The following is a 20970-nucleotide window of genomic DNA, read 5'->3' as shown; positions in this document are numbered from 1 at the left end:
GTTGTATTCCTTCCGGTTTTTATTTCGCTTTAACACGCGTCAACCAAACTATGTACGCACAGATATTCTCCAATGAGAGTAACGTCTTGGACTGACGTGCTTTCCACTAGCAAATCACCGTCAGTCAAGCGGTGACGTAACAAAAAAGCTTGAGTGATTCATGTGTTTCTAAATCGTGTAGTCACTCCAGTAAGCTAGTAGCTATTAAACGTAGCTGAGAAGAGTTTGGAAGTGCTGGTACCTAATACTACTACTTCACAATGGTAAGATAAGAAAAGATAAGGTTACGTGTGTTTATTATTTAGGACCTAAATGATTTAAGAATAATCAACAACACTAAAATCCACTGAAGCTTGTCTAAGCTAACGTTGAGCTAACCTTTAGCATGCTCAATGATGTGAGTCGTATAGAATGTATATAAAGCCGTATAATTTTCATTTTCGTTGGTTGGGTGTTCCTACAGATATAATGTAGTTGTACACATAGTTTCATTTGGCTTATTTCGGCGTAACTAAGCTGCTGCTGCACTTTGCAGGCGTATGTGCTTCTTCAGTTTTGGGTCGTTTTGTTCCAGTTACTGAAGTTAACGTGAATTGCAACTTCTCAGTGTAAAACACTGTCACGCTCTGCTAAAGCTTGAACTACTAGTAGTTAATCAAGCCACTTTCCTTAGCAACCCTTACAAACAGCATACTGTCGGACAGTTTCATGGAGGCTACAGATAAATAACGTGACAGCGTTCGCTGATGTTTAATGGCATTTTAAATAAAAATGATTCCGGATTTGAAACGCCTAATTTATACAGAATGTTGTATTTAACACTGTGTTTGACTTGAGTTTGCTGTTATGACTTCAACTCACGCTGATCAGTGCAATTATATTAAACCGACGACAGTTTGCTAATTAATACAGTTCATAAACTGTACATAAAATGGTGATCACACTTATGTTTTATTGTTTTTTGCTTAGAATAACTAACTATTAATGAATTGTAAATGTTGCAGGTATGTTTCTGTCCCCTCACAAAGCTTTTTCTTCTATTTGAATCAGTACTGACTGACATACTTCTTTATCCTTCCTGTCCTTGTCCAGTCTATTATGTCTTATAACGGAGGGGCCGTCATGGCCATGAGAGGGAAGAACTGTGTGGCTATAGCAGCTGACCGGCGGTTCGGCATTCAGGCCCAGATGGTCACTACAGATTTCCAGAAGATCTTCCCCATGGGAGACAGGCTGTACATCGGGCTGGCTGGGCTGGCGACTGATGTTCAGACAGTGTAAGTGGATAATTGCATTTATTTGTCTCTCAGACTGGCAAAACTGTTTGTTCGTCTCCTTTCTGTGAAAAATATTGGCCTAACTTTGATTTTTTTAAACATTAATTTGAATCTAATATTAATTCTGTCTCACTCACTTTGTCTCTCCCTTGTACGTAGATCTCAGAGACTTAAATTTAGACTCAACCTGTATGAACTGAAGGAGGGCCGGCAGATCAAGCCCAAGACCTTCATGAGCATGGTTTCCAACTTGCTGTATGAAAGGAGGTGAGTGCCATAACTTTAATTTCGAGCTGTTCACGTTTGGATGGAGATGAAGGAGAAGGATAATCTGAGTAAACCTGTCATTAGGTTTGGGCCATACTACATCGAGCCTGTCATTGCCGGATTAGATCCCAAAACGTTTGAGCCATTCATCTGCTCCCTGGATTTGATTGGCTGTCCTATGATGACCGAAGACTTTGTTGTGAGTGGCACCTGCTCAGAGCAGATGTATGGCATGTGTGAATCCCTGTGGGAGCCGGACATGGTGAGTGCAGCAGAAGGGCCAAATGCTTTCTAGGTTGAAATTGCACCAATGTATTCAATATGTGTATTTGTGCAGGAACCCGAGGACCTGTTTGAGACCATCTCCCAGGCAATGCTGAATGCAGTCGACAGGGATGCTGTTTCTGGCATGGGAGTTGTTGTACATGTCATGTAAGTTGAATGATAAGCACAGCATGAATGTAGGTGGAATGTTTGCAGTTACTCACAATTGTTTTATTTCCGTCAGTGAGAAAGACAAGATCACCACACGAACTCTGAAGGCCAGGATGGACTAGACTAGTGTTCCCTCATGGCAGCAGCGCCGATATTTTGTAAAAAAAAAACAATAATAATCAATGCTTGTAATGTTTTTTCTTATTACTGTTGTTCAATAAATGAACATAGGATTAAACTATGAACTTCACTCATGCATGTCCTTCTTTGTCAGCAGTTTTTGAATTTCTTTTAGTATGATTAAATATATTTACATTAAACATTATCCTTATACATTTTGTAATCACACAAATGGACCAGCTTGTATTGGACCAATCTAATGTTTTTAATTCACACAGGCCAGTGTGACAGAATTAGTAACTTTTACTGTAATACTTTGTAAAGTATCCTATTAATGCTTGTCAGAGTATTTAATTTAATGTGTATTGTATTTAACCAACCACATAGTTGTCTATTATGTAGGAGTTTCCAGTAGCTTACCTAGTACTACTACTAACCACTAAAAATTTCATATCTGGAAAGATGTTTAATAGATTTTTTTTAAGGAAAGTAAAACAAATGTAGCCGGTACTTGGTCAGTACAATAACACTCAATTATTAACTTAAACACTACTAGTTGAAGTATTACTTTATAATGTACCACTTCCACTACTAATCCACTATTTTAGACAGAATTATAACACTAGTTATTCAAGTTAATCCATATTTGTTTAAAATGCCAACTAATTAACAGATTCATGTAGTGGCAGATGCAACGCTTGACATGGAAACGCAGTAAATTAAGACAAACAGCAAAAACAAGATAAAACTCCCTTTTAATATGCAATGAATCATTTTCAAGTAACCTTTTTCTCTAATGTCGGTTGGTAACAAAACAATACTGTATACAAACACAAAATTGCTACATTAATGTAAACAAGATATAAAAATGAGCCTTACGGTAATAAAACAAGTATTTGCTGCTTTGCTGCAGAATTCCGCTTTGTATGAATTTTTTCCCCTCTGAATGACCTCCACCAAGCTCACAGCTGAAGTTTCAAAAACAATATGACAACGTAACATTCAAACACCAATTTTTTTTGTTTGTTTTGTGGTTTCTAGCTTTAACACTCAGATGCTAAGTTGCAGTGGTGTGACGCTTCAACGTACTGGTACTGGAGTCTCATGTACACATCAGCCATGCATTTTTGATATTGCATTTGTTACATATTATTGGGTTTGTTTCGTCATTCCAATTGGTTAGCAGTACTTTGTATTGTTACAGAGGAGGGCGCCTGATGGCTGCTGTTGTAGAGTTTGTCATGCAATCTTACCATTCTGCATCTGTGCAAATTGCTCACATCTGTGTGATGCATTTGTGTGTGTCCTGTGTCAAACTGAGATAATAAGAACGACAGCAACATGGACAGAAACTGAACAGACCGTACGAATGAACTGTTATCTGCTGAAGCCGACACATTCGTTCAAGGCATTAGTGAGACAGTTTTGTGCTGGCGTGAGGATTAACAACGTGGCTGAGTTGGAGAAGCAGAGACAAACAAAAAAAGCAAAACACGACGACGACGACGACAGGGAGATTATCAGGATGTCATTCCAAATTGAGTTTTCAATGCAGCAAATGAAAGCCGGGAAGGTAGAGGTGGAGGCGGTGTGGTGGGACACTGTAACAGGCTCGGTGCATCTTTTCCTGCCAGACTTGTCCTGGCTGTGGGAGGATGCTGGTAGGTAAGAAGGTGGAGAGGGAGGTGGGAGCATGGATCTACACTGAGGTGGGGAGAAGGAGAAATAAGTGCGTGGGGCTGGACTGAGGAGACGGAGGAGTCTATGATAAAATGTTGGACATGAACTCGTAGAATCTTTTAGAGTACTGCTCCGGGTTCACCGTCGAGATTTCAGCTCCCGCCTGACAAACAAGAAAATCATTTAGACAAATTGAGCCTTGCTCCTCAGCATTTTGTGTTCCACAGACTACTTGGTTTTTAGTTCAGTTTACAATTTGATTTGAGCCAATGACCCGTTCCCAGGTTTTCAGTTGTGTTCAGTTAACTGGAGCATCAGAATAAGCAACACTATGCTGATTCAGCAGCTGGCTAGTTATCTCAGTAACCTCCAGTGTGTTGTCGTGTCCCCAGAGGACACACAACCTTGCGAGACAGACAGAAAACACACACAGTGGTTGTTAAAGCTAATTGGATGTATCCAGACTGCTGATGGGTAGTTTGCCTGCTGGGAGGCTGAGAGAACACACACTGGCTGATGATGAGGGTGCAGGCACTAACAGAGTTCCACCAACCCGTGTGTTGACACTCACCCCATGTTTCACAGTTTTGGCAGCATGTGCAGCTTTTTTCTTAGCGTCATAGTGCGTCAGGATGTCGATGATAGCCATGAAGTACACCTCCTTCTTCACAGCACCTGGAACAAGGAAAACCGTGTGACATGCATTTCTACTGCTTTTGTGCGGGGCGTGCATTTAACACAAGCTGGACAAGCTGTCGTCTCATCAGCCCTTTGTGATGAACATAAGGCCGACGCTGCATTCGATGGCAGATGGATTGTCAGAAATGGGGCTCACTCTCGTGGCTTTTGATTGCGTAAACGTCCACAGAGGGGTCAAACTCCCCGGGGCCAAAAAATCCTCCACAGTTGAGTGGGTTTCCAGGGCTGTCGGGAGGCGTCCCAAAGGAGCCGGTGAGGGCACCGCCGTCGTTCTCGTACTCCTCCTCCTCGCCCACGCCCTCCACGTCCATCTCCTCCTGCTCCGCCCGCTCTACGTCGTGGATGCCCACCAGGAGACTGTAGTCCATGATCTTCAGGGTGGCTAGGAACTGACACAAGAAAGACACTGTTCAGCAGCTGTTCCCCTTCAGGTCATGAATTCATCATCATCTGGATTTTGATCATCATAATTAGTCATAATAATGAAATTATATAATACTACAAAATCATACGTCCAGTAAAGCTCACTGTCAATAAAACTAAGTAAAAGTTGGCAATATGCGAATAGATGAAGTCTTTAAGTAAATAAAATTAAAACCAATTGTCTTTAAACAGGTTTAATAATCTTTAGTGTGCTGTGAATGCCACACTTCTACACTTACCTCTACATCCCGTTTTAGCTTCTCCAAAAAGTATTTCTTGTTGTCGTCGCCTATCTGCAGCTTGTGTCCTTCATTCAGGAAGTCATTATCTTTAAAAGTGGGAAGTTCTTTAGCCTAAAACAGAGGGAATGGGTGCGTTTTTTAACATCATAAGCAATTTTACCCAATGCCAAATATTACTCTTGCTTTTTAAATCCTGAATATATAATTGTTGCATCAAGAGCCGCCCACAGGGATAAAAGCTAAATCAGTGGCCCTTTTAACATGCAATAACTCAAGAAGCAGACACCTGCACGCTGACAGCATCAGAGCGGTGCCCAGTTATAGATCTGCTACCGTATAAACATCTTAATACAGGTATCATTTGACACGTTTGCTTCTCGGGTGCGTTTATTTTTGTCCCATCGTGTCACTGTCTGTCACAGCACCAAAATAAAACGCACCTTCTCCTTGTCGCTGGCTTCCCTTGAGACTGTAGAACCCTACAAACCAGGGGAAAGGAGAATAAAAATAAGATGCATCACAGGCATTAGCATATCAAGGTGCCTTTTTTCTAAAACTGTCAGTATTGTTTTCTCCAGAGAATATTTTGCAGGAGGCAAAAACAGGCAATGTGTCCACAACGGTAGAATGGTTTGTAGGACAAACCCTGGAGTCAGGTTAGTAGTTATACAAGTAACTTTTTTGTGGGTTTTAGAACATCCACCACTCCAATTCTTTTGTTTCTTCAGATATAAGTATAAGAAATTGTCATAATGTGACAATTGTGTGCAGAGAGGGACTGGTGTCTGAGACAACCAGACACCAGTGATCTAGAGAAATGAGCTACTGCTCACTACTAAAATCATCACACTAACAGAAATGTGCTTTAAGCTTCCTTAACAGCGTGTATTATGGTTTGTACACACGCATGTAACAGTTCCCAAAATCAGGTCTTTATGATTTTAAAAGGGATTGAATGATTTATTTAAAAAAAATAAGGTTGCAAACTGACAAAACCTGATTAATTAGCCAACCAGTTTTTTTTAAATACTAGTAAAAGAAACAAAGATCTGTTTGAGGACAGTGTATGTACAGAACAAAAGGAATTGACAGCATTTGTCTTAATTCTATTCTAATAGGTGGCATCACACACGTACAAACATCCTACCTTCAGGTCATATTTGCGGTGAACAGTGAGGCGATGGCTGAATACATTCCGCGTCACCACCATGTACGTCTCCACCCCGTCCACCGTTAGCCTGTACATGCCCAGGAACTGAGGGAGCAGCGTGTTGCCATGACACTCCACTATAAACTGTAGGCAGCAGAGTGGAACAGGAAGAGTGGGAGTGAGGAATCGAATATACAGTAGGAAAGCTCATTACACAGCACTGCTACATGCCTTTGTTTTGACTGTTCATTGCTGCATTTTGAATTGTTTTCACAAAATGATTTCTCAACTACATCTCAGTAAAGAACAAGTACTATAACAGCAGCAAGAAAAGGCAGAGTGGAAAGCAGTATCTGTCCGGTTTTGACAGAGGCAGTAGAGGAGCGTCCATCACCTGGTGATACTTCTTCAGGATGTTGTGCATCTCAGCAATGTCCTCACTGGACACAGTTTTGATTACGAAGCGGTGGTCATAGCTGGACAGGAAGCGGTTGCCGAAGCGACCCTGGGAGTCACTGTTGAGTGGGGCGCTCCTCGTCAGAGAGTTCTGCCAAAGAAAACACACCATGAACATTCTTGCATTGAGGACCCCCCCCCCCACACACACACACACACTTTTTAGTATCTGTGACGTACCTGGTAGTCCTGGTCATCGATGCAGAACCTCTCCCTCAGGTTTCTGAACACCATGGGACAGTACTCTTTGAACTTAAAGCGACTAGGCAGGTTTTCTCTGACAGGGGACATACAGAGTCACACAGTCAGTACAACATCAACAACCTGAGAAATTTACAGACCAAAATGAGGAAGGTTACCAACATACATCAAAGCCTGTTGGCAAACTGCTCTCTGCCACTTGTCTGAAAACAGTGTTCTAATTGCGAATGTGCTGCATTTTTAGTGAGTGAAAATGCGATTTGTATTGACAACCATGAAGAAATCTACATGATCCTGGTTTATGACGACTGTTTTTGTTCTTCCTTTATTCTTGGAAGTATTAAACACATGTTTCTAATTTGTATCTTAAGTCATAAAATGAAAACAACAAGTAACAGCGACCTAACAGTATTTTAAGGTTTAAAACCCAAAGTCACAGTTAACGTCCACAGAATGAAACTCATCCACATACAACAGGACATTTTTTAAGTCGTGGTGTGACCTCTCGGTTTCCACCTTGACTTATGCAGTCTGTGCTAACGGTGTATGTGCTGTGGAGGAACCTACTTGTTAAATAGGTGGTTGTCCACTTTGATCTTACTGTAGGCTTTAAAGTCATCTGGCATCAGCATAACTGGAACAGGCACATTACTTAACTCATTAATCTGCAGAAAACGAAAAGAAAATTAGAGCCAGAGATCAGAAACATTCACATTCATTAATCATACCATTCCCAGACAAAAACATAGAGTTAAAGCAACAGCGTTAGCAATTTCAATAAAGGCATGATTGAAAGTGTGCTTAAAACAGACACCTACACAAAGTACTCAACTGTTGTGCAGTTCCAGTAGCACATATCAAGACTTTTTTAAAAGTTCATGAAAAAAGCATAAATACTTTCACTGCAAACAACAGGGCTGCAACTACCTGTAACACACCTCAGTCTGTCCAGTCAGTCCTTACACACTACCCTAAGTCTTTGCGAGTGCACCAACCATTATGTGTGGGACCACAGGGAAGTCAGAACATCCTTCACTTTAATGCTGCTGCCAGGTCCTCCAGGTCCAATCTGATCTAACACACTCTGGGGTAAACGCTTGCATGAATGCACACCTCCCTGCAGATTGTCAAGTAAACAGTGATTCAAGAGAAACAGGGGAAAGGTTGAAGACTGAACTATTTGTGACATGGGAGCATTAAAAGAGAAGCAAAATAACAAACAAGACTGTCTTATAACTTTCACTCTAAGCAATAAAGCACAACTTTATTGGCTGACGGCACATTAAGAAGAAGCTTCTACCTCAGAGACTCTGGTTCATCGCCTTAACATCAAGTGACAGACACCTTGTAGATGTGAATTCCTTCAGTTCCCAGCTAGGCTGCTTATTAAAAATACATACAACTTCTGGCTGGAAAGAGAAGAGAGAGCTTTGATAAAAGCAATGTTTGATGTCTTGAATCTGCCTCCCACCAACACCTCAAACCACAGGGCCAGTGTGCTGCACCCACACACCCACTGCCAAAGTTCACCCACTGAACGCTGGGAATGCTGCAGTAATAGTCATATCATTAGCAGTTGCACTGATTCCCCAGCTTTAATGGTGGTGTTGTTTCATTTTACAGCCTATGGAATTCACGTGTGCGTGCGTGCGTGCGTGTTCCCATTCACAGCAGATCAATGAAGTGTCACCTCTCTACGTGCTCCTCTGTCACACCTGGCAAGCTGCTTTTCCTACATCACTCCAACTGTGCAGGAGCGGACGTCCAACACACCAGGCAGGACCCCACCGCTGCCTCCAGCCCACTCCATCCTCCACTGGGTGTAAAACCGCTCCGCTCACGGAGCTTCTCACAACCACCGGCGGCCTCTGCCAGACGCGAATGTGATAGATTTGACTCCTCTGCTTATGAACAAACGCTGCGATGGGACGAAGCTGCACGAACTGAGTAAAGGACGCGCAGGTGTAAGCTCGCATCAGATCGATGGGAACAAAAGGCACGAAGCTGTGCGGCTGCGGAGCTGAGGACCGTGTAACCCGCTGCTCCGGCCGCCCGTCACACCCCTCCTCCTCCGCGCCTGCACCAGAGCAGCGGCGCACGACTTGACTCCCAAACGCTACCCTTTATACATCCCAACACACTGTTTCGGTGTGCTTTTAACGCCCATCGGTCCTTCACGCGCACGTGCGCTGCGCGGCTGTCACGCCGAGGCTGAAGTTGCGCTCGCCCCGTCGCAGCGGCAGCGTGCTGCCGTTACGGCGTGCACGGCAACAGCTCGCCGGCGTCCAGCACGTCGCTGGCTCTGCGAACCGCTTGGCAAACATCCACTGGGACAGACTGGGGCCACCAGGGCTGGCCCGACAGCGGAGGGAAGCCGGCTAACGAGCTAGCGAAATCACAACAGCAGCATAAACAAACTGCACGCTAGCAGCAGCGGAGGCGGCGTTATGTAAAAGGGTACTTACAGTGTGGTTGACACCCCACATTAAAACGCTGAGAATGGGCTCACTTGCACGGAATAATTTCACTTTTTGTCCTATAAAATGCTTCTTTTTCGTCTTGGTTTTGCTAGCGCTGACGGGCGCTGCGCTGGTGCAGTTGGATGACATATCCCCGGCTGGGAATTTAGGGTACGCAAGACGGCGCCCGCTGTTGATCGGAGCCTCCGCACGCAACTAGAAATCGCTAAATTAAGAGAGTTTAAAAGGGATCTATAGGTGCATCGTGCTCGCTCTCCAACTCGCAGCGAGTCTCGGGCCAGGCTAACTGTCTCGCTGGGAGTCAGCGGCAGAGCATTCTGCGCCGTCACCACCCTTCCTCCTCCCGTGCAGGCCGCGGCGGAGTCCACGGAGGCGCTAGCCGGCCATCGAGGCTACCGGGCGGCCCGTGCCTTCAAACGCCGAGAGCACCCGCCGCGCAGCTCCGCTCTTGTAGCTTTCGGTGTCTGTGGTGCCAAATCGGCGTGGTACTCTTTCACTTGAACGTGAGGAATCCCATCGTGATGCGCCCCAGATTGTTGTCAGTCACCAGCAACCAGCGCTGCGTTCGGGGTTTCCTCAAGATGGCGTCCGCGCTAAACTTGGGGGAGAACAGCGCCCCCAATAGGCCACGGCGGGCACTACAGGGGTCCTCCACCTGCACCCGGTGGTCATGAAGGGTCTGCCCCCTGTCGTAATCGCTGGGTGAAGCCCACGCACGGTCACACTGAAATGTTTGAGCTCATATTATATGAAATCAGAAGACCTGTACGCGATTTCAGTTTGGAATTAACTCAATCCTGGCACCCACAAGTGTTACAGGATATAGCAAAGGTTAGTAAGCTTTAAAAGAAGCTAGTACTTGTCTTTACGTGGTTTAAAAGAGTATAATATTATTAAAATATAATTTTTGAGCAAACCTCTAATATTGCATTCATAATTTCTTATGCTGGTGTTCTTATTGTAAACTCTGAGCTTAACCGAATTTGTAGTATTGTAGTAATTTGTGTTTTGCAGCTTATCACATTTTTTTTTAATAATAACTAATTATATTTCAAGTGATTTGACAAACATGTATTACACGCACATTATATAGTACTAACACATATATTAGATAATTGTGGTTCCTATAGGTTGTATGAAGGGAGGCACAGCTGTGGGGCTCCACATGGAGCCAGCTGCCTCTCTACACACAAGACTAGGCTGATACAGCTTATAGTTAAAGACGATTTGTGTTACTCTGGACCACATAGAAGCTTAGCTGATTTAGATGCTGAGGGACCTCACTTCTATCCACACTAGTATCTGCAACGGCAGCTAGGAGGTTGGTTCAAGATAGAGTAAAAACACTCAAAGCTTGACAAAAGGATGGCACTGAGGTGTACTTGATGTTTTACTGTATTGGCCACATGTTAAAGATTTTACAGATGTAAAATTGTGATTTCTCGATAGATGACAGTTTTCATCTATTGCCACCACATTGATAATAGATGCTTTTTTAAAGTTGTAACTATTACAGCTGAAATTCTTAATGAAACAAAATTAAATCCTAAATGCACGTAGAATTGTCAGGTGCAACAAAATGGTAAAAACCGGAACAAAAACTTGTAGCTTGAAAACAAAATGAAAATAACTGTGTGCAACCACAGGTCATGGGGCTGTAAAACACAAGGATGTTTACCAGACTGTCAGATTTGCATCATAAGAAGTGAAGGCTCCCTTTCCTTTAAAACATTATTAGATGTTAATCCATTCAAAATGACACATTTCATTCCTCATCTTTCAAAACCAAGGGATCTATGTTTGTTACATCTTATTGTTTCAATAAACATTTCCCGATATACCTTTATTACATTGCACATTGTAATATCCCTGCAATACGATCAGCCAATGAGCCTTCAACCCTGTGAAACATGATCACAATGGTCAATGATGATCACAAATATTAATATAGATGATAATTGCTTTTGGGTAAATGGTGGAAGACAAAAACCGACTACAAGCCAAGTTGCCTGTCCCATAACTTAAGATGAACTGAGAATGTGAGATTGTGAGCTAGAATAGTCAAAAGTATGACTAAAGGAGACACAGACAAAAAAAAATGAGATATATGAACAAATTTTAAAAAACACAAAGTGTGGGGTTGTCAGGTGGAGTTTTCCCAAACAAGCAGTCAATATCTATTTATTTGTATCACATCACATGACACACACGTAGTAAAAAAAGATTATATCAAATCATATTACATTAAAATGCAGATAAGATATTTTTCATAATAATTCTAAAATTTTTCATAATTTATTTTAATATTATTTCAAACGTCTAGTTTGAATGCGTGGGTTTATTTAGGTATTTCATTTGACTTTTTTTCATTTGAAATAATTAAATAAAACGAGTCCATGTCTTTCGCATCTCGCATGTTCGTGGGCCAGCCTCGAGCTCGGCCCGACCTGAGGCCTGCAGGCCTCTGAGCAGTGCAGACCAAGTCACTGACAGCCAGGTTCGGACAGCGGGGGGCGTGGCGGCGCCGGCGGCCGCGCAGCGTCTTTAATTCAAGCCGTCAAACGAACGTGGAATAAAAGACGCGAATGCGCGGCGCGACCCGCTCAGGACGAGCGAAGGTGCAGAAAGCGAGCAGGGGCCTGCGGAGACTCCGCGGATCCCCCCTGCGCCCCGTGAACAAGGCGACAAAATAATATCACGTGATCCAAAATGGGCTGTCCTCTGACGGGGCTGAAAAAAGCCATTTTCTGGCGCTGCTGCAAAATCTGTCCAAGTCCAAATAATTAACCTGGATCCTCGCTGGGAGGAGAGGGGGCACTTTTGTGTGTGATCAGGTAGGACCGACGCGTCGGTGATCGTTCTTTATGCCGCACATCGCGCCGCTGTTCGCGGAGCGGCGCGCAGAGTGCACGGTGTCACATTTTGAGTCTCCCTTGTACGCCTCCTGATCCACTGTCAGTGGATTTAAGATGGCTGCTTTGTGTACCACCGTGATTTGGCGAGCCTCTGCAGCCCCTTCGCCGCTGCCGTTTTCGCCGGATGCGCCCGTGCACGCGGCGCTCGCTCGCTCGCCCGGCCGCGGCCGCTCCGGAGACGCGTAGCGCTTCTTTGTTGGTCCGCCGGTCGAGGAGCGGAGCTGATGCACGAGCTGAGGCCACGCACGGGCCATTCACTCGTCGGCTGTCGTGTCTCACCACAGCGGCTGCGTTCGGCTGCAGGATTCCTGCTCTCCACGCGAGTCCTGCGGCTGCAGCGTGTCACCAGAGTCGTTTTCCGTGCGGCCACCAGCTTTCTTTGTTGTGGTTTCCACAAGCCGCTGTCCCAAGGACGCGCTGCAGACATTGTCTGAGAGGAGCTCGCTGACCATACGGGAGAGAACCCAGTCTCCACAAGCATTGTCGTATCTGCTCCAACCAAGCTCTCGTGTCATCTGCTTCCTCCACAGATCTGTCCTCATGGAAAAAATGCAGCCCGACCAGATCAAAATCACAGATTTGAATCCACACCTCACGTGTCCACTGTGCGCCGGCTACCTAATAGATGCTACCACCATCGTAGAGTGCCTCCACTCCTGTAAGTTCCTCACATGAACGCGTCCCATCAGTGTCTGTGGTGGACATGGGCATGGGTGCTTGTCAGGCAGAGCTAAACGTGTAACACTGAGACCTGCACCTTAAGCGTCAGGCTCCTGGGAAGTCCACTGGAGCGGCGCATGTCCATCAGTGGCTCTGTGGAGCATTTACCCGAATCTCTCGTCTCTGCACAGTTTGTAAAACATGCATCGTCACGTTCCTGGAGACGAATAAGTTCTGCCCCCGATGTGACGTCCAAGTTCACAAGACGTGTCCACAGCTCAGCATCAGGTGAGCAGGAAAGACCCCACATTCTAGTGTAAAAGGTCTGAACATCCCAGCATAAGCCTTTCTAATCATAGAAACTTTGTGTTTTTCTAGAGCGGACAAAACTCTACAGGATATTGTTTATAAGCTTGTTCCAGGGTTATTTAAAGGTTAGGTCATTGGTGTCGTACGCATAATAATGTTAAGGGTCTCGTTATGCGTTTTAAGTGTAATGTCTGTTCTGCTGGACTCAGATGAGATGAAGCGGAGACGGGACTTCTACGCTGAGAACCGTGTGCTGGAACCCGGGGAAGTGGTGGAGACGTTCAACATAGCGGAAGATGAAATCATCAGTCTGTCCATACAGTTCTATGAGAGGAACAAGTGAGTCGCTTGATACTTATTTTACAACAGACTGTGGTACTTCTCAGCATCGGGCCTGTTTCTGTGTGCTGCGGGTGGAACAATGACTTGAATTACCCGATACCTGAGCAATGAAGTCGACCTCACGATGGATGTAAATAAATAGGACTTCCTCTCACGCAGTGAAATGTACTCATCCTTTCTTGTTTTCCTGCAGAAACAGTGAGAGGCCACACGCGGGGTTGGAAGGAGACAAGGTAAGACCTGATCCCAGTGCAGACGCAGACGCAGACGCAGACCTGGGGTCAGCTGCAGCTTCACATTGAATGTGGTTTTGGGGCATTCCCGCTGGATTTATGTTTCCTCCCGTGTGCTCCTCTTTGTTCTCAGGCCAACGGTAAACGCTTCCTGCAGTGCCCGGCGGCCATGTCTGTCATGCACTTAGCAAAGTTCCTCCGGAGCAAGATGGATATTCCCAACAACTACCGGGTAAAAACGCCTAACGCTCTCATGCACCGTTACTCATTCTGTAGGATTCAGGCAAGATGGGAAGAAACGCTCGGCTCCTTATAATTCATCCAGTAAAAATAAATCTAATGCACCACAGTGGACTCATTATTAATATGTATGATAATTTTCAGCATGTGCTCAGTTCAGGAACACTATTGAAATAAGATGCATAATTATTAAACATGTCAAGACGAACACTAATAATAACTGATGGAGTTTCCAGCAATAAACGGGACCTTTCACTCACTGTACTGAATAAGTGTAAAGCTCAGGTGTATGTAGTTGTAGGTCATTGTTTAAGGCCTCTAACATATTTGTGGTGGTAATAAGTGTACAAAATGTGTAACAGTAAAACCTCATGTTGCATAAGTACATCTTTAGACTAACGGTGAAAGTTTCAGTTCAGCTATAGAAACACAGACGCAACCACTCCACACATATTTATAAGCTCCCCAGAGTGTGTGTGACTGCAAATCACAAACAGGTGATGCAGTAGCCTGTCATGAGGAGAAATGAGTTTTACCAGTTAAATCCAGTTTTATTTCCAGCGGGTCTCTCCTTACATCACATCCTGTCCTCTCTCTCCCTCACACTGACCTTTAACCACATCCTCCCAGCAGGTGGTTGTTGTTTAAATGATGAGGACGCGGGTTTCATCTCTGTTCAGATGAGGTTTTAGCTCTAATGTCTATGCAGTAGGAGGATGATAATTGCAGATTTCTGTGTGTAACGCTGTTTTTTTTATGGTGTGTGTGTCGCAGGTGGAGGTTCTGTATGGGGACGAGCCCTTGAAGGATTACTACACACTAATGGACATCGCTTACTTCTACGAGTGGAGACGAGTGAGTGGCAGCTCTGAAAATCCCATTTCTGCAGCACATCAGTACACTTCATCAACAAAACGCTTTAGCTTTGTTCAAATCTGAACCGAGACCAGTTGGCTGAGTTACTTTGTTATTTGCTTTTGTACTGAAGAAACAACATGGGATGAAAAGGGTCTATTGGACCATAAGGAAGCCACTGTCTGATCAATATAACGTGTGTCCTCTGCAGACCGGACCCATCCCTCTGCAGTACCTGGTTAAACCAACCCGGAAGCGCCGGAGGCCGTCCCAGTCCGCTGCCCAGGGCCACTCCGACGGCGTCAACACCAGCCCGACCTCGGAGAGCGACTCCCACAGCGACAAAGTCCACAGTCCGGCTGCCGCCAAGCCGCCCCGGGCCTCCTCGCAGTCCAGCCCCACAGCCCACAACCTCCCCACCGCCCCCCAAAGCTCCAACGGCACCGCCGCGCCCACGCAACGGCACGGCCACGCCCCCAAGCAGCTCGCCAACGCTCGCAAGGTGACTGTCAACGGCACCGGCGCCGGCAGCGGCAAGGAGGAGGCGAGGGGCGGCGACAAAAGCGGGTTGCCCCCGACGACCTAACGTGCGCGGGGAGCGCGGGGAGGACAGTGTTCCAATTGCTCCCTTCACTCTTCCCTCAGAGCGCGACGACGAGCTCCAGCTTCGCTCCTTCCAGACGAACGGGAGGTCGATTACCACGATCGCCTCTCGGCTGGAGAGACTGAGACGTGCAGCCAAATAGACACTCGTGTGTGCGTGCGTGCGTGTGTTTGTGTGTGTTAGACTAGGACAGTGCACACATACAAACTGTACAGTATGTATCAAATGTGAGCATGTGTTGTATACATATGTATAAACTTATCTTTTTATACGAGATTGTAATCGTTTTGTATTGTACATGCAGTGGGTCCATTTCATTTCCGTAGTTCCATCCTCATTGATTTGGCTTCCGACATAATGCTCAAGTGCGTTGTACAACACATCGCTGCTAACTTTGGATGTAAAGGAAAAAAGAGAGAAGCTAACGTTGCCTTTGATCAGTCATGTTGAGAACTGCTTTATAACTGTCCCATTCGCAAACACTCGCCAGGTGACGCGCTTTACCTGAAGCCGCTGAAGCACTTTGTTGTGGTCACATCACAAGTATTTTCAGACAGGAATCTCTCAGCACTACCAGGGTCGTCAGTGGACCACAGTCCGTCAGAACTCAAAGGATTTCTACATTTGGCCATGTCTGTTGTAGTTCCGTCGATTTCAACATTCCCTTTGTTTCTTTAACAATGATACTTTTTACCAGCCATATGTGCATGTTTTAGGTCAATAAAATGTTTGCTTACTAGTTTTTTATGACTGTCCTGTTCATGATCCGCCTTTTTAACCTACACAGTTGGCATGTTTAAAAGGTATAATTCTTTTCAAAGCATTTCCAGAAATATTGTGTCCTCACTTTTGCTGAGGAGTCTTCCGTGTGCAGCTGTTGAAGCCCTTATGTTCTGTGATTCACAAGTGGGATTCAATAATTAGGCCCCCGTGTTCTTAAACCAGACACGTCAGTGTATTGGCCCTCATGCAGGTTCTGGCTGCTTCTGTTGTTTTAGAGTTCGCTGTGCTGATGCAGGAGCAAACCTAGAGGTCTGGACTTGGGTCTGTGTGGTCCCAGTCTCAGACTGGAGTCACTGGCAGCATATTTGCCCCCACTGTAACAGTGTGCTGTTACTGGTCATAGTTGGACCCTCATTACTGTCATCACTACTGCTGTTGCTATTTATATATACTTCAGTCATTACAGTTTTTATTGTACTCTGTTGACAAGTTGTTTACAACTCAGAATCATATACTTAACATTGTTTAACCTAACCACAGCACAAATACACGATTCATGCTTCAGTGTTTTAACCTTCACACATTGTTTTTACTTTAAAGTTCATTTTTCAGAACTGTTACATTCCATCCTTTAGAAATATTTCTTCTGACACCTTCATTTATCTAACAAGTATTTCCAACTACCGAATACGACGTAACAGTAACCAGCCTTCACAAACACAAAATACTGTGGGATTGTTCACATTTCTATGACTCTTATATCTGTTTAAGAGTCAGTTGGTTCATACAAGGCAGCAGACACGACAAAGTCCTGTTTGTGCGTGCCGTCACAGTACGGTGGGTTGTTTGTGTACTTGCAACCACACAACCAAACGGTGGCGTCTTTCTCTGGGAGGAACCGTAGCGGCGACAGGCCTCGGGCCTTGAATTTGTGCGCACCATCACAGAAGGGCTGCGGGAAGAGAAAAAACCCTGAGAATATTCTTTGTGTCCGTCACAGGAGCTCGTGCTCCAGGTGGCTTCACCTGTTTCTTACTGTGTCCACATGTGCACCACGAGTAACGTTTCCCACCCTGCAGCTCAGCTTTGAAAGGCTGCTTAGAGGGAACGACCGGTTCTGAAGGGAGTGTGGAGATCTGCAACAAAAGGTTAGCATTGTGTAACAGCTTTGTACAACATGCACTAACTCTAAAATAAACTTTACCCATGTGTAACACCCCTCTACACCTACTTTGCTGGGCTTTTATACACTGTTTCTACAGGCTGAGTCTCCCTCATTCACCAGTAATTTTCGTATACACCTTTAGGACTCTTACAGACTCTTTTCACAGCAGATGCACATTTAATCAGTAGAAATTCAACACAAACGAATAATAAATAGATATAAAAAGCTAAATTTCAACCTGGTGCAACAAAACCTTAATTCATATTGTGCGGGTCATACATATCATACAATATCCAACTGACATTCAGGTTCACATCTACCAACGATGAGCATGAAAAGGGTGTAAAGACGTGCAGTAAACGTTGACTTACCGCCGGAGGAGGCGCAGCTGGCGCCCAGCGCCGCCTCAGAGCTAACCCGACCCATCGGTGCTGTGATTTGGCCACTAACGTGCTCATGTTTAATTAAGCTAACGTAGCTGCTGCTACTTAATTCGCGCTTCTTGGTGGATGATCTCTGTTTGTGTCATAGACAGATACAGTTTATGTATACACTTTGTGTCATAGACACAAACAGAGATCGATCAGCCGTTTTTACCGAAAGAAAAGTGCGAAGCCGGACAAATAAGTCATGGCGATATTTTCCGGCCACGTGTTAGCAGCTCAGCCAATCACAGAGCAGCGATCAACCATCGCTGGATTCAACCTTTTTCTTTTCAAAAAGAAAAGGGCAAGTAATATTAAACTTATTTAAATAAACAAATTAAACTAAACCAGCTAATAAATATAATATTGTTGAGAAGTAGTATATAGTAGTAAGTCTGTGCTCCCCAGCTATGTTGTGTCCTTCAACACATCTTCAACCTGAGCCCGCAGCTGGAGAGAGTTCCTCTTGGGTGGAAAAAGTCATGCATTGTGCAAGTGAAGATGCCACGTCCCAGAGTCCTCATCGACTACAGACCTCTGGCTCTGACCCCCCTCACATCACATCATTGACCAGAGAACTCTCTGGTCAATGATGGATGTGGATGACGCCATCATACATCTGCTCCATCGCACCAACAACCACCTGGCCGCTGGCGGCTTAGTGAGGATCACTTTCTTTGATTTCTTCAGTGCATTTAACACCATCCACCCTGTGCTGCTGGGAGAGAAACTGAAGGACATGCAGGTGGAGCGGCCCTGATCTCATGAATGATGGACTACCTCACCAACCGGCCCCAGTACGTCCACCTGCAGAACTGTGTGTCTGACATTGTGCTCTGCAGCACAGGAGCTCCACAGGGACAGTCCTGTCTCTCTTCCTCTTCACCCTGTACACCTCAGACTTCAGGTACAACTCAGAGTCCTGTCATATCCAGACGTCCTCTGATGACTCTGCTATTGTAGGACGTATCCAGGGTGGTGATGTCACAGCCTTGTGAATGCTACTGACACAACAATTATTTCAATACATTTTATTGTATGATGTAGATAACAAAAACACTGCATCTGGCATATAAAAAGTATTATACAGATACAATATCACCAACAAGCAAAGATGATAAATGAATGCAATACATTTAGACAGTTTCCTAAAGAAGGCAAACACGTGAATGTGCATGTTAAATATCAATGGCAAATTATTTGCTTCGATACATTAAATGGCTTAAATCGTCCCGATTATCTTCATAAAATACAGGCATCTTAAAACTGTTCATTTGAAGATGCCTTTCACTGACTTTACTACATCCTGGAAGATGACTTTAAAATGCGAGCCGTCACAGTACGGCGCGTTTTTGGTTTGCTTACAGGCACACAACATGAAAGCCTTGTCTTTCTCAGGTGTGAAGAACACGGGAGAGATGCCTGGTGCTTTAGACCTGTGAGTTCCATCACAGAAAGGCTGAGAGAGAGAGGAACACACAGAATGTCAGAAGGATTTGAATGACAAAAGAGTACAAACAAGTACAAGTACAAACCTAAACGTGCACGTGGCATGTGCGTAACACACCCACCTTATCAGCATGATAAAACATTAAACGCAGCTGCCGGGTTGACCCTATGGACATATTACACGGATCCCCTGTTTGCTAAAACTGATAAAATTGTGCTTCTTATTAGATCTAAACTGAGAATGCATTTTCATGTCATGTAAAGTATTGCTTGAATACCTACAGCAGGAAACTAAGGACAAGAAGGGCAAAGAACCAGATACCTCAGGCTGGACTCTGCACAGCAAAACGTGCCAGCAGATGAATGGTAGTGGTACTCCAACCTGATACAAACCCTAGTAATAGCTGTAAAATTGTGCTAAGCTATAGGATGACCTTTCAGAGCCCAACAGGATCTGCATACAACTCAAAACAAACATTATTAAACTGAACCGTGTCATTGATCAAACCACCAGTGATTAAAACAACCAAGCTGTGGGTTGATCCCTACTATTGAACATAACATAGTGGTTATTATGTAGTTACGATAAAGGATGGAAGGTTTGGTTTCTTGAGGTTGTGATTTTAGTCGAGTTAGATGATGCTTCACTAATTTAAAAATTATGTAGCGAAGATGATGTAACCTAAATGCTCTATAATCTAGAAAAACCCTAATGTATGGAAGGTGGTAGAAGTTTAATACATATTCTACCCAACATAAGTCGACCTTTAACACGTGTTTTGACGGAGCACACCACATCACACTTGCTCACCTGCTTCTTGCTGTGTCCACAGGCGCACCAAGCGTAGCGCTTCCCAGCGGACACCTTGATCCTATAAGGAAGTCTGGCTGCAGGGACAGGCTGTGTGGACTGGCAGTACTGCACCTACACACACCATTATACACACTTCATTTATATGTGACAATAAAGCTGCTTTTAATACTGTGATCAAACTGAAGACAAAAGAGAAGAAGCAACACGTTTCCTGAGATGAAGTGAGGCCTTCGCGTGTCCTGTCTTGTGCCTGCAGTTGTTTACCGAACCCATTGGTGCCAAAGGTGAATGAATGAGGGTGTGCCAAACCAGAAAGAAAAGAGCAGCTACACGTTCGTCCTCGCGTTAACCGGAAACCTAACCTAGCGCCGATCACTGAGGAAGCGGTGGATGAGGCCAACTTCACTAAAGGGACCTCAGTTAAACAGAGATTTAAGTTTGTCTCAATCCGATGTCATTGACTCACCGTGAAACTGGGCAGAGTTCGTCTGAAGGTCTGCGCGCATGCTCTCCTCGCTGCGCCTACGAAGAGGCCTGTGTTCATTGTATAGCAAAGTTTAAACGGGTCTACGTTGTTTTCTTGCTATATCACAGATTTCTACAGCAGCTAAGCTTGAAAATTTGCCAGGCGGACTGCAGCACAAGTTACAATATGGCAGCTGGTGCACGCTTCACGCTGATTGGCTGAGGAGTGTAAACATCTCATCCCACTGGACCACGCCCCCCCACGTAGACCCGCCCATTCCTAGCCAACGCATTTAAAGACATAATTCCAATAATAAAGAAGGAAGCGTCTGCTTTGATCC

At 44.7% G+C, this 20970-nt stretch overlaps 5 protein-coding genes across 8 annotated transcripts; 2 read left to right on the top strand and 3 right to left on the bottom strand.

Annotated features, from left to right (window-relative positions):
• Positions 1–107: 107 nt before the first annotated feature.
• On the top strand, positions 108–2229 carry psmb3 (proteasome 20S subunit beta 3). Its single transcript, XM_029144790.2, has 6 exons — positions 108–263; positions 1093–1277; positions 1437–1544; positions 1629–1806; positions 1882–1976; positions 2053–2229. Exons 1-6 carry the CDS (start codon positions 261–263, stop codon positions 2099–2101), a joined length of 618 nt encoding a protein of 205 aa, XP_029000623.1. The 5' UTR covers positions 108–260; the 3' UTR covers positions 2102–2229.
• A 606-nt stretch (positions 2230–2835) lies between these two features.
• Positions 2836–10042, bottom strand: LOC114852387 (phosphatidylinositol 5-phosphate 4-kinase type-2 beta). 4 transcript variants are annotated; one of them, XM_029144746.3, is made up of 12 exons: positions 8641–9408; positions 8251–8359; positions 7946–8067; positions 7518–7615; positions 6930–7026; positions 6688–6840; positions 6291–6437; positions 5584–5622; positions 5141–5254; positions 4615–4867; positions 4351–4454; positions 2836–3942 (listed from the first exon to the last, which is right to left on the bottom strand). In XM_029144746.3, exons 3-12 carry the CDS (start codon positions 7946–7948, stop codon positions 3862–3864), a joined length of 1089 nt encoding a protein of 362 aa, XP_029000579.1. In that variant the 5' UTR covers positions 7949–8067; positions 8251–8359; positions 8641–9408; the 3' UTR covers positions 2836–3861. The 4 variants fall into 4 exon arrangements, with proteins under 4 accessions (XP_029000579.1, XP_055363249.1, XP_029000569.1 ...); XM_055507274.1 differs by having other exon boundaries at positions 8251–9408; XM_029144736.3 differs by lacking the exons at positions 7946–8067; positions 8251–8359; positions 8641–9408 and adding an exon at positions 9416–10042.
• Positions 10043–11876: 1834 nt separating this feature from the next.
• Positions 11877–16327, top strand: LOC114852397 (polycomb group RING finger protein 2). The gene is made up of 9 exons (XM_029144758.3): positions 11877–12264; positions 12876–13003; positions 13197–13293; positions 13384–13439; positions 13524–13653; positions 13850–13889; positions 14023–14121; positions 14904–14984; positions 15196–16327. Exons 2-9 carry the CDS (start codon positions 12886–12888, stop codon positions 15568–15570), a joined length of 996 nt encoding a protein of 331 aa, XP_029000591.1. The 5' UTR covers positions 11877–12264; positions 12876–12885; the 3' UTR covers positions 15571–16327.
• A 436-nt stretch (positions 16328–16763) lies between these two features.
• Positions 16764–18130, bottom strand: LOC114852406 (CDGSH iron-sulfur domain-containing protein 3, mitochondrial). The gene is made up of 3 exons (XM_029144771.3): positions 17848–18130; positions 17337–17447; positions 16764–17263 (listed from the first exon to the last, which is right to left on the bottom strand). The coding sequence occupies exons 1-3, from the start codon at positions 17932–17934 to the stop codon at positions 17078–17080; spliced, it is 384 nt and encodes a 127-aa protein (XP_029000604.1). The 5' UTR covers positions 17935–18130; the 3' UTR covers positions 16764–17077.
• A 787-nt stretch (positions 18131–18917) lies between these two features.
• LOC114862897 (CDGSH iron-sulfur domain-containing protein 3, mitochondrial-like) lies at positions 18918–20846 on the bottom strand. The gene is made up of 3 exons (XM_029163661.3): positions 20631–20846; positions 20162–20275; positions 18918–19360 (listed from the first exon to the last, which is right to left on the bottom strand). The coding sequence occupies exons 1-3, from the start codon at positions 20706–20708 to the stop codon at positions 19172–19174; spliced, it is 381 nt and encodes a 126-aa protein (XP_029019494.1). The 5' UTR covers positions 20709–20846; the 3' UTR covers positions 18918–19171.
• Between the last annotated feature and the right edge of the window lie 124 nt (positions 20847–20970).

The sequence above is a fragment of the Betta splendens genome, chromosome 1, assembly GCF_900634795.4.
Source record: "Betta splendens chromosome 1, fBetSpl5.4, whole genome shotgun sequence".
NCBI classification, from domain to species: Eukaryota; Metazoa; Chordata; class Actinopteri; order Anabantiformes; family Osphronemidae; genus Betta; species Betta splendens.
Note: the sequence above shows the minus strand (reverse complement) of the source record. Positions and strands in the feature narration are given on the sequence as shown.